Source organism: Typopeltis vanoorti, chromosome 18 (genome assembly GCF_054136105.1).
Source record: "Typopeltis vanoorti isolate ZY-2024b chromosome 18, IOZ_Tvanoo_1.0, whole genome shotgun sequence".
Classification (NCBI taxonomy): Eukaryota; Metazoa; Arthropoda; class Arachnida; order Uropygi; family Thelyphonidae; genus Typopeltis; species Typopeltis vanoorti.
Window position 1 is genome coordinate 49864825 of NC_143566.1, and position 14051 is coordinate 49878875.

Sequence of the window (14051 nt, forward strand, 5' to 3'; positions counted from 1 at the left end):
CATTCCAAGTCAGTTTAAAATATTTATTATTATAAAAACTTCCATGAAGTCAAAGACTCATCGTAGGAGGTCCACTGTTATACACACAGTTTATCATACCACGCCTTAAATATATTCACTGTCTCTGCACTCACCACACTCTCAGGAAATGCATTCCAATCTCTCACCACTCTCCATGCAAAAAACCTGCTCCTCACTCCCTTGCTCATACAGCTTCCAGGGATGGCCTCTTGTTCTTCTGCTATCCTCATCCATTCTGTGCAAAATCTCCCAGACATTAATCTGGTAATAACCTCTTAACAGCTTATATGTCTCAATCATATCCTCCCCCCCTCCTATCCACCAATTTCTGCAAATTGCATTTTGTCAATCTGTCTTCATACTCTATATTCCAGAGACCAGAAACCACCTTAGTCAATCACCTCTGAACTTTTTCCAATGGATTTTCATCTTTTCGAAAACCAAGTGACCAGATCTGTGCACAGTAATCCATATGTGACCTGATGAAAGCCTTATACAAAGGAACCATGACATCCATACTTCTACAAGTCAATGTCCTCTGCATCATTCCCATTATCCGCTGTGTTGTCTTCACAATTTTAGTAACATGTCCACGAAATTTTAGATCCTTGTCTACAATCACTCCCAGATCTCTCATCTCCTCTACCAAGATATTTCCACCGACTGTGTACTTTACATTCCACTCTGCTTCCCAAATTTCAAAACCTTACACTTTGAAACATTACACAAACTTTAATTATTCAACCACTCAGCAAAGAGATATTGCTATTAGAATAACATTATGCTCAGTTATTTTATTCACATCTAATATATGAGAAAGTTGGAATGTCTCTTTTAAATGAAGTTCTTGCTAATGCTGAAAACTTTCAAGTAAACAATAAAAATTTACAAAACAGTGGAGTCCATTTTAAGAATATCACAAACTTATCCTAACAGTAACATCAAAGTGTACAAAAAAAAATATTCAGTTTTTTTTTTTCTTTTTTCCTTGTCTGTCCATGAAAAACTCCAATTCTGTGTGAAAAGTATGTGTTAAGAGAACAGAAGTCTTAAGTGAAGGTCACCACAAGTGCAGGCAGTACTAATTTATTATGTACTCATAAAGGTCAGACGTCACAAGAGAGTAAAAAGACTAGTGTGTTTTTTATGAAAATAAAAATGAAAGGTTATTAATATAGTGCACTTAGTACTGTAGGTAGACTAACAATGGCAATCTGGAAATTAGACATATCGAAATGCTTTATAGAATTAGCTTATCTGAAAAACTTTCTGCTATAATGGCATATGAGAGACCTTTGTAACAGTGGACAGAGAAATTCCTTTTAGTTCAAAGGACCTTGGTTCACTTCCACTGTATTATAAGAATATTTACATGGATCTCACAGAGTCACTCTCATTATTATTACCCAAGACCCCAATGGAGTCAAATACTCATTTAGGAGGTCCTTTTATCATACACACAGCTCATTATACCTTGCTTTAAACACACTCAAATTCTCTGCAGACACCACACTCTCAAGGCAAGGCATTCCAATCATTCACAACTCTGCATGAAAAAAACCTGCTTCTCACTCTCCTGCTCACACCCTCTTTATACAGTTTCCAGGGATGACCTCTGGTTCTCTCCTGATCTCCCACTATTTTCTGTAGAACCTCTTCAGCATTGATCCTATAACAACCCCTTACCAACTTGTAGGCCTCTATCATATCTCTCCCTCTTCCTCCTGTCCACCAGACTCTGCAAATTGCATCTTCTCAATCTTTCCTCATACTCGACATTCCAGAAGTCAGAAACTACCTTAGTCAGTCACCCTTGGACCCTTTCAAACATCTCTTAATCCTTCTGAAAACCAGGTGACCAAATTTGGGCACAGTAGTCCATATGTGGCCTAATCAAAGCCTTATACAGTAGAACAAGAATCTCCCTACTTCAAGTCAGTATCCTCTGCATCATTCCCAAAAGCCTTTGTCTTCACAATTTTGGCTATGTGTCCCTTAAATTTCAGATTTTTATCCACTATCACTCCCAGATATCTTATTTCCTCCACCTCTGACAATATATCCTCAAACATAAATTCTGCATCCTATTTTTGTTTTCCAAATTTTAAAACCTTATACTTTGCAACATTAAACTTGCATCCCCATTCCCGTGCCCAATCGCTCAATTTATTCAAGTCTTCTTGACAGGCCACAACATCTTCTCTACTCTTCATGGTTTGTCCCAACTTTGCATCATCTCTCATATAGAAGATGTGGTAGGATTTTTTTTCCTCTCAGAATCTTGAGTATTTCATCCTGCAAAACATGCAAACTGATCAGAGGACACATGCCATTTAAAACATAACAGACTAGCAGGGGTAAAGTTGCACTGTCACCAGGAGGCATCTCCTGATAACATTCGCTCTCCTGCCATGAAGGTACTCTTGGGTATAGTTTATTGATAAAAGAAAACAAGTTTTTCTTTAGGAAAACATTCACCTTGTATAAAACCTGTCATCTACTCTATAATATAAAATGATAAGCTTTTTTGTAACGTTTTTGTGTCACGTTTTTTGTCAAGTTATTTGAAACTCAGGGGATACCCTGAGTGTCAAGTCTTCAAAATTTGAGTCATCAGAATTCAATGAGAACCGGCTTACCAGTCCGGGTCTCGGGGGGGGGGGGGGGGGGGGGGGGGGCACCACAAGTGCCAAGAGTCCCCTAGTTCCAATATATAATGAAAACACCTAGAGCTAATGAAGTTAAACTTTAGGAAACCATTCGAGATAGTCGTATGAAAGGTATACATATTAAAATTAAACATTGATAATTTAATCAATTTTAATTCTGTAAGTTTAATTCCAAACAGTCATACTTTCCATCCAATATTTCATCCTGAAATGTACACAATCCCTTTGTTGTAATGTGCAGCATAGAAAATATGCAGTGGAATTTAACATGGTACACTCAGTTTTATACAGAATACAAAAATATTTTATTTGCAGTCTAACTTGAAACTGGATAATTGTCCAGTGTTGGAAGAATCTTAGAATAAAGTCTATATTGAAATACTTTAGCAAAGCCAATACTTGCTACTTTATGTACATTTTAGAATACTTTTCCTTTCTGTTCACACAAATTAATCTTACAAAGCGTTTTGACATGTCTGTTATCCTTTGAAAAACAATTCATATTGAACTTAAATTATTATTATACAACACCTCCAAGGAGTCCAAAGACTCATCGAGGGAGGACACCTAATCTATAATTTTCCGTTTCCACCAACTGCAACTACCTTCATCATCTATGCCAACGCCATTTACTGACAACAACCACCTCCAGTACTTCACAATCACAAACATCCATGTCCACGGCAGGATTCGAACCCACATCCTTTTGGCTGGAGAGCGGATACACTAGCCACTTGGCCAACCAGGCGAGCCAACACACGTGCTTACAAAATTCTTAAAAAATGAATCACAACACAACATTAACTGTTAATAAATGTACACAGCCAAGTCCTAATTTTTATATCCTATTCATTTTTTAAACAAATAAATGCCACTAAAAACTGGGTATGAAACATTTGAAAATGCTTAATAGACGATGGGTTTTTTTTGCCATAGTAAGTCATTTAGGAATAAAAATTAGGGAAACTTAGCTGTATATATATTAAAATACCTCAATAATTAAAATTATTCTGCTTTTGGACTATTCACATGGGCATCCACAGGATAGTAAGTTGTGCATTTCTGAATTAAATACAGTCCACAGATTACTTTTTTTCTATACATACAGTTTGAAATACAATCATCAATAAATTAATATTTTATATATGAATGTGTAGCACTAATAACATTTCTTTAAACTTGTTTTTTTTTTTTTTAACTTTTTTTTGTTTCCTTCCTAGAAAAGTGGCTTATACCTTAGAAAATATTTGCGAACACCCATGCATAGCCATAGCCAACTACTGTATGTATACTATAATACAAAATGTATGAAAAATATTAATATAAGGTGTGTTGTGTGTGGGTGGGGTGGTGGTGAACTGATTGAAACTTAAATTACAGATATATCTCTGTGCTTATATCACTATATGCTAATTTTCACTAATGAAATTAAGGTTTTCATATGAGCTGTGAGCCAAAATGTAGAACAAATAATACACACACACACAAAAAAAAAAACAGACTAGGACACACAATATCAAATAAATTCAAAGCTTAACATTAATTACATCTATGCAAACCAGAAGTAAACTTTACAATCATGTTCCAAAAATCATTACGACCTAGAATCTAGACATTAAGTATATATTTATATATAAATCACATCTTTATTTACTGTGTAATAAAGAGCTCACAAGTGTTATAATGCATTTACCTGAAACTTACAGTCAAGACATTCATACATTTTACACAGTTGAGTGAAGATCAAAAAGTACACACAATATATATATAATTACCTACAAATTATTAAATAATCTCAGATTACTATTATATTGTAAATTCACTTTGCAAAAATTAACACCAGCATCAAACTATGCATTCTTAAAAAGCAAAGCTATAGTTTCTTAATTAAAGTTTCTCAAATGATTAATGAACTGCTATATATTTTCTCTTTTTTTTTCTCTATAAAGAATCAAAAGAACGGAATATATTTATGCAAGTTTCTAATGCTGAAATATGATCACTCAAACATTAAGTTAAACATGATTTTTTGTTGCTATTAAAAAAATTCAGCAACAACCATTAAGTACAAATGACTTATTTTACTTAGAGAATAAATCTAATAAGAAGTAAAATGCAATCCAATATTACATCATTCAAATTGAATAATTCACGATTTTATTTTTACTATATGCATATAGTTCTAAGAATTATGTGTGTACAAATACAACAGATAGATGTATACATGAAACAATAACTGTACTATCTTTCTAAACTTCAATTTGTTTACCAGTTCTGGGAAATTTTAGTATGGAAAATACTAGAAAATATACTGGTCTTTCATTAACATCTGTCTAGGTTTTCCAATTGTTTTAATTTTTTTAACAGTTTATCCCAGTGTTCTACAAGCAGCTGTTGTGATATTTAACAATTTATTAAAAATAAGTTTGGACGTTTCAGTTTTTGCAAATAAGTATTTTCAGAACTGAAGAAACAGTTTAGCAACTGAGATAAATGTTACTTCTTACAGTAAGATGTCAATAAAAAGGCACTGGTGTTTAACAAGATCAGACAAGAAACAACTGCCTCAGGGTGCCAATGTAGACATTTTAGCTAACACTAGTTTGGGGTTATGTTCAATAGGACTGGTATGAAATAAAGCAATAAATCATGGGATTGGATATTAGACTAGTGCATTGGAGTGGAGATTGGCAATCAGATATATGTCAGCAAGTTGTATATGTGGGAGCAATATCCTGGAAGAGGAAAGTCACTAGTGGTATGTCTCAGAGGTCTGTTTAAGGGCCATTGCTGCTTAACCTATATGTTAATGATATTGGGGAAGATTTGAATGGGGATATTCAGTTGTTTGCCAATGATGCAAAAATTGAGATGAACTATGAGGAATAGAGCAGATGTTCTTCTGGCCTTTCTAGAAAACTTGAATAGCCTGTTCATTCACTCAGGCTATTCAAGTCTTCTAGAAAGGCCAGAAGAACATCTGCTCTATTCCTCATAGTTCATCTCAATTTTTGCATCATTGCATCACATAAAAACAGGTGTGGAAATGCCAGTTCAATGTTGCAAAATGTAAGATTTTAAATTTTGGAAAATGAAGATGGTATGTAGAATTTACTCTTGGTGAAGATATATTGTTTGAAGTGGAGGAAATAAGATCTTGGGGTGATGGTGGATAAAGTTTTAAAATTTAGAAAACACATCGCCAAAATTCTGAGTACAACACAACAAATTCTGGCAATGATGCAGAAGACACTGACTTGTAGAAATAAGGAGATTCTGGTTCTATTGTATAAGGCCTTGATTAATAGGCCCCATATGGACTACTGCACACAAATTTGGTCACTTGGTTCTTTAAAATCTTTAAAATTTGAAAATTTCAACAGAATCATCAGTATTGACTCTCACAGTCCTTGTGCTGTGCATGTGGTACTCTATTTCCTGTTTACTAAATTCTGTTTAATTTACATACTATATTTAACCAGAAATTATATGCTTGTTTATATCTGTATTTTACTTTAGCATAAATATTCAATACAGTGAAAAATGCATTCTCTTAAAAAAACAAAATAAAATAAAAATAAATTGCTTTATTTTACAGTGAGAATCACCTCACAGACAAGTTTTAATCTTTACTGTAGTCCCACATTAGGAAGTTAGACCCTCTGAGATAGCAGAAGAAGGTTCTATCTTTTTGTTCTAGTAGTTGATACAGCAATCTGTCTGATTTCTCAGTTAACCGAGACATTTAACTGAGTTATGGTGATGTATCAGAAGTCTGTTGATGCACTAACCAATTCAAAGCTCAGTTAATTAAGGATTTGGTCAAAATATGATGGTCACATAACAGAGATCAGTATTTTTAATGGATTTTAGATACTCATATCTTTCATCTCATGTAATAAAAGTACTGTTTATTCTCCTTTCCACATCCAAAAAAAGTTGTCAGCCACAGTTTGACCTTAATTGATGCAAGGAATACAAGACAATTGCTAGTTATAATTATTGAATTTGTGAAATATGCAAATTTATGGCATCTATTTAAACACATTTAAATTTTATATTCAACAATCTTTGGATGAAATTTATTAACACACTGAAGGTTAGAAGGTCCTTGCTGGTAAATTTAAATAGTCTTAATGGTTTTTGACACCACTACCAATATCAAAAACCATATCTTCCTATAAATGATGCTATATTGCTGTATGATGCTAAATGATATATATAATTTTATTATAGGTTATATATTCCTCTACATTAATATTAATGGGGAGGAAAATTTTATTTTTCCTCCCCATTTGAAAAATCCAGTGAATACAGAGTGAAAAGTTATCAGAATTCAAATAAAAACTTTTTATAGGGAAATATGGCAGATGTATTATAATATTTTTCACCCTTGAGCCATCATGTTTAGTTTTACTTGACAAGACTAATAATGCAAGATATATTAATTACAAAATTAATATATCTTGTAACATATATTCATATTAATATATAAATTATTCAGTATATTAATTACAAAAAAGAATATTCTTAAATCAGACCATATACTGCACTCACAGAACCCACTATGGACAGCATAGGTATAAACAGTTTATATTATGAAAACAAAAAATAGCAGTCTGGTAACTTATGTGCACAATGATTACATTTTTTTCATTTTTTCTCTTTCTCCAACCTGGATCATATGAAATATTCAATAACACAGGTGGGGGGGGGGAGAAAGAGATAAAGAAATAAACGAAGTTACTTTAGGAAATATTTGAAGCAGAAAGGCACATGCTAAGGAGTACTGACTTAAAATTTTGAGTCAGTCAAAATAAAAAATAGTACAAATGACTGGTTGAAATGCTTATAAGAATGTTAATACTGTAATTAATATGCAAGTTTTTAATGAGATTCCAAATCTCCAGTGCCTGACAAATATTATCTGTTTTATCTAGAGTTCTAGACTAATGACATAGCAAAAACAATGGTTGTTATCATTCTCAAAATTATATGTACATAAAATATTAATGTTTTCAAAGTTTCACTTATAACAAAATTTAAATTTTCTTTTATGTAGTATTGATTGTTAAAGGTCAACAAGCACACAAAATCATCCATATAGGAGGAAAAAATAATCTATTAAGAGAAAACTGCATCATCTTAGCCTACTCTGTAGGAACGGAATGAGAAAACTGCACTCAAGAGATACAAGACAGCATTCACTATACCCAATACCTGGAGGAAAAAAGAGATGAAAAAAAATATATATTAAAAATTTAATAAGCAATTTTTATTATTACACAAATACAAAATTTCAAAAAAAAAGAAATTTCAGGACCACCATTGAGTCATGTGGCTCATTGTGAAAAGTCTATCATAGACTGTCTCATACCATTCCTTAAACTCTTTCAGTGTTCTCTCTCACACAATCAGATAATGTATTTCATATTCTAACCATCTTCCATGGAAGAAAAAAAAGCCACTTCCCACCCTCTTACTCAGTATCTCCATTTGCAACTTCCAGGAATGGTCCCCTTGTCCTTGCTTCTACTATATATGTAAAAGATCTACTCAGTGTCAATCCTGTAACTACCTCTCAACAGTTTAAATGTCTCAATCGTATCACCTCTTCCTCTTTTATCTACTCAACTCTGCAGTCCATCATAAGTACATTGTACATTCTTCATATAATTTTTGTTACCTGCCTGTGTACCTTCTCTAAGGTTAATTTATTTCCTTCAAATCCTAGTGATCAGATCTGAGCACAGTAATCCAGATGTGGTCTGATCACAACTTTATACAATAGTATCACCACTCTTATCTCTGCTGATCAATATCCTTTTCAGTATTACAGTAATCCTATAGGTTACCTTCACCATTTTCACAATATTTCCACTAAACTTCAAATTAACCCCAAGATCCCTTGCTTCCTCCTTGTCTGCTATTCTACCAATAGAACATGCAACTTTCAATGGACTCCAGATTTCGAGAACTTATTTCATTGCATTACTGATATCTGTATTCATTTACCAAACTTTTTAGCTTATTCAAATCTTCCTGAAGGGCTACAACTTTGGCATTAATAGCCTTTCTCAGACTTTGTCATCAAAATAACTCAATATCACCCTGAAATCCAAGCAGAGTTCCCAGTACTGAGCCAGTACATTTGTAACTTCCTTTGATGTTGCTCTCATGCATACAGCTGATATCTATAAGAGAGCCAATTTCCAATAAATTTACTAAAGGTAATATTTAAACCCACATGCTATAACTTCAACATCAGATTATCATGAGACACCCTCTCAAATGTCTTTGCAAAACCCCTTATGAACTCATCTTGTTACTTTATTATAAAAGGCAATCAGATTACTGAAAGAAGAGTGTCGCTTAACAAATCCATGCTGAGCCTCACAGACTATCAAGCTCTCATATATCCAATCTCACCGATTTCTTGAAGATTTTAACAACTAGAAGAAATATAAACTGGCCTATAGTTTCACACCTCCATTCTACCATCACCATTAAAGAATGGAGTATCTTATCCTCCTTTCACTCCTTGGGAAATTTTTCAATAAGGAGACTCACTTCAGGTAAATGTTACTGTCATCTCCTTAGTATATTATCTAAAAATGTGAAATCTGATCCAGTCACACTGGCTTATTAACACCCAAAGTATTTAGTATTTGAAACACTTCCTTGTGCACATCTAAACCTTGAACCTTCCCCATAACTAGTAATAAAATTACTAGTCAGGATGATCTCTTCTCAATATTCCAGTTTTGTCTTCCTTCTGTACTAGTCACTTTCCTGCCCTAGATCTTATATTCCTCATGCAACTGCTCTCCATCTCTCTATGTTTTCAACTGTTAGACCTCTTGTTAGGCCATAACATCTGCTTAACTCTGCATTCTCTTCCCAATATCATTAATATACAAATTGAACGACAATGGTCCCAAAACTGACCCCTGTGGCACAGTTTTTGGTCTCTTTCCTCTTTAGGGTTACTGCACCACCATATACAACCTTCTGATACCTATCAGACAGCCAATCACTGATCCAACTCAGAAGTCTGTTATCCAACCCATCAGTTTCAATTTATTTAACAGCCTGTCACATGGCTGTCGATCAAAAGACTCTGCAAAATCCAAGTATGCCACTGTATATGCATCTCCCCTGTTCAGGGTATTTGTCACCTTGTTATAGTACATATGTATGTTAATAAAGAACCATCTTTCTTTAACAAATCCACACTGACAACTACAGAGAATACTGCTGTTATCAATCCATTTCTCACCAATCGCTAGTGCCTTCACCACAACTCCAGATATACAGATTGGCCTATAATTTGTTGCTACAGCTTTATCACCACCTTTATGCAGTGGAATAATTTTACCGTCTTTTCACTCACTTGGAACTTGTGCTGTTGTAAGACTTATTAAACAGGCATACCAATGTTAATTCCCTTAAGACACATGGTGACATGTCATCAAATCCTATCACCTTATTCACTTCAAGGCTATTTATTTCCTCAAATACCTCCTGCTCACTCACAATTAAGCCATCCTCTCCTATGTCCTCTACACTTACGTTACTCATGATTTCATCCTGATGATGATGAAACGTCTATAAATCAAATCACTGAATACCTCAATGTCTTCTGCAGCAGTTACCATTCTACCATTTTCATCCATTAACATTTTATCATAATCATCCTTCCTTCTAATTGCCACATATCTTTTTGATTTGATTTTCTTCACCTGATTTGCCAATTTCTGCTCATACTCCACTTTTTTTTTTTTTTTTTTTTTTTTTTTTTTTTTTTTACAGAGTCACTTTCCTTGCTTGTTCTCTTCTACTGCCTCCAAAGTATCTTCTTCCTGATTTCATGCTTACGCTCCCTCATTCATTCATTCTACATTGGGATCCCAGACATCCCATAAAATACGGGATCACCCCGTTTTTGACTAACGTGTCCCGTTGTCCCGAGAAAACTCTTCGGGACAGCTTTTTGTCCTGTATTTTAGAGTTCAAGACTGAATAACAAAATCAATGAGTTACAATTTCTATTCTATTACAAACATTGCTCTCCATCATTACAGGGAACTGTAGATGCGTTGTTATTTTCTCAAGGTGAGTGATGGCAACACTGCAACAATGATAAGTTCGTTAGAACAGTGCACATGTGCATTGACATTTTGGCTTGTGCCATGATATTGGCTCAGCTTTAAACAGAACGGAATGGTCTGCTTGACCCACGCCATTTTAGATGATGGATGCACATACTAAACTTTCACCCTCAGTCATAAGTGTCCCGTATTTTTTTCCAATGTATCTGGGATCCCTAGATATTACACCTTTTCTACACCTACCTTATTCAACCTCTTGGCCTTCAGAATACATTTACACATTGATGCTGTTATGTATATTTTTTGTCAGTTCCCAAGCAGCATCTATTTCTTTACCATTTGATTCCTTATTCCATGCTATAGCTCCAAGCTGTCTCCTAAGCTTATCATAATCACCAGCCTTGTACTTCCACATTTATCCTTTCCTCACAAAGTCCACATATGGTTAGCCACAATTCAGGTGATCACTTCATGATCACTCTCACCAATGGAATAAAGTGCAAAACCCCACTCACAATTACATCCTATGATGAAATGATCAGATCTAAAACTCTCGATCTTTGCATGCCCTCCTTTACATGCTGCCTGAGATAGTTATCTCTCAAAAACTCAAGAAATTCATTTTGGCAAACCAATGTCAGGTCAAATGCTCTCTTCATTCCAATCTTTAATTCCAGCCATAATTAAAGTTGCCCATAATAATTACGATTCCTTTGTTCACTAATCCAAGTTGTTTATACATTTCTTCATCACCACCCTCCACATTCTCTGGCCTACGGCAACATGTCTCGACATCCAGTTTACACCACTCTGCCTCAAAATTATGAAGCAGTGTGGTGCAAATAACTTGCATTTGTAGAGAAGTGATGTTTGCAAGCCAGAAAAAGGCCATCACTCTGTTAGTGAAAAAGGCATATCAGCTTTATTTCAGATGTAAGATCAGGGACCAGGAAAAGGCCTGGACCTTACACAATACGTGCTAGAAATCTTCCAAAGTGGCTGAAAGGTGGTAAAGTGTCAATGCCGTTTGCTGTTCCTATGGTTTGGAGGGAGCCAAGCAATCATGCAAATGACTGCTACTTCTGCACAGTATCGCCTGTTTTGGGAGGCATCATGAGGAAAAAGAAATGGACAATAGTGTACCTAAATATACCATCTACTCTCCGACCAGTTCTGAATGGCTAAGGACTTCCCATTCCTGAACCTCCGAAAGAATTTTCCACTGATTCAGAGGATGAGGATGGAGGTGAACCAATGTCAGATTCTCCTCAGCCTTCAGCATCTAATGATGATCCATATGTTGTCCACAGTGCATCATCTGCACCACATTCTCACTCAAGAAGAACTGTATGATCTTGTTTGCGATGTGAAGTTGACCAAGGCCAAAGCAGAGTAACTGGGATAAAGACTTCTACAATGGAATCTTCAAGGAAGATGTCCGAGTGATTTTGTTTCACACTCATCATGAGCAGTTTGCACCCTACTTCTGAAAGGAAGATGACCTTGTATTCTGCTACAATGTAGATCACCTAACGAATGCCCTTTGAATCAAACATGACCTGCACAAATAGCAACTATTCACAGACTCGTCGAAACTGAATTTCAAGGCAGTGTTGCCACATAATGGAAACCAGCTTCCATCCATTCCAGTTGGATATGCAGTCTATTAAAAGAAACTTACAACCTAAAACAGCTGTTGGACTGTCTTGAATACAGCAAGTACGGCTAGCATCTGTGGTGACTTGAAGGTTTGTTTTGATGGGTCGACAGCTGGGATATACAAAGTGCTGCTGATTTTTTGTGTGAATGGGGCAGCCAAGCAAGGACTTTGCACTATGTGAAGAGAGAGACTGGCTTCTGAGGAAATCTCTGAAGGTTGGAGGAGAAGAATGTACAACACCTAGCACTGACAGTAATGCATAAAATTCTGCTACTGCCGACACAAACTCGGTCTGATAAAAAACTTTGTAAAAGCCATGGACTAGACTGGGTCAGTTTAAGTACCTGGCTGACAAATTTCCTCGACTCAGTAAAGCAAAAATTAAATAGGGAGTTTTTGTGGGTCCTCAGATCCAAGCACTCTTCATTGATGAGATGTTCGATGACCTGCTACAGGGTGATAAGGACAAAAAAAAAAAGGTTAGGAAGCATTTTGTCTGGTGTCACCTAACTTCCTCAGAAATGTCAGGGCAGAAAACTACAAGGAACAGGTTGAGGACTAGTCTCCGTATCACAAACTTGGCTGCAATATGTCTTTAAAAATACGCTTGCTTCATTCCCACTTGTTCTCACTTGGATTTCTTTCCCTTTCCCAACAACTATGGCATGATTAGTGATGAGCATGGTGAATGCTGCCATCAGGAAATTTCAAAATGGAGAAACTAAACCAGAAGTGGTCCACTTCCATGTTAGCTGACTACTGTTGAACGCTCACTAGAGATGATCCTGAGCAGCTGTACAAGTGACAGGCAAAATGCCATCAGACATAGAAGTGGACATTTACCAGTATATACGTGATAAGTACGTATTACTCTATTATATAAGAAACTATTGCAGATCTCTCACAAACCGTAGACAATTTTGCATTTTCATATTCATGTTCAGCAGCTCGAAATCTATACGAAATGACTAAATCAATCTGGGGGCATGACTTTTGCAAAATTTTGTTGTCTGGTGTAATCACTGTCACTATTTTCCTCTTTCATGTCTACCTGATGAGGACATAAGGTAGAGTGCCCTCCCAGAATGAGTCCTTGGATTCCTTGGAGGTGTCACAGAGTAGTAGCAATAATAATAATTCCACATAAATTCCTTCATACCTATGCATGTCTATTCATCTCCCAAGTGAAGATTATATGCGGTTACTCTCACCAACTAAGGGCATGGATGACAGCTCAGTTATAGTTAGATCCTCTTGAACTTCATGTTCTCTTTATTATATATTGCCAGAGAGACAATTTGTTCTGCAAGAATTCCAGAAATCCTAGTGAAATTTATACTAGTGCAGTTAAAAACTCCCATTATGGGAGCTTTTAACTAACAAGCAATTAACAATCACTCACTTTGCACTTTCCAAAAGTTATCTACCTAAACATTTCCTAATCATCCTGTATGTTCTGTGGTTTATAGTAGTATCCCACTAAATAGCATACCCTGCCTCTATCTCCTACCCTATGTTCTTAAAACCATTAGCACCAATTCCATCCAAACACTCCACTCTGAGTTTAAAAGGAAATGATCTCCACTCACC

The 14051-nt window shown here is 35.4% G+C and overlaps 1 protein-coding gene across 1 annotated transcript in view; it reads right to left on the bottom strand.

Moving 5' to 3' along the window:
- Window positions 1-6180: 6180 nt before the first annotated feature.
- LOC150096658 (uncharacterized) overlaps window positions 6181-14051 on the bottom strand; it is a 78615-nt gene continuing 70744 nt past the window's right edge. Inside the window, exon 4 of the mRNA XM_090408521.1 lies at window positions 6181-7910. Within this exon, the coding sequence (XP_090264647.1) occupies window positions 7836-7910 (75 nt within the window). The 3' untranslated portion in view covers window positions 6181-7835. The remainder of the gene's footprint in view (window positions 7911-14051) is intronic.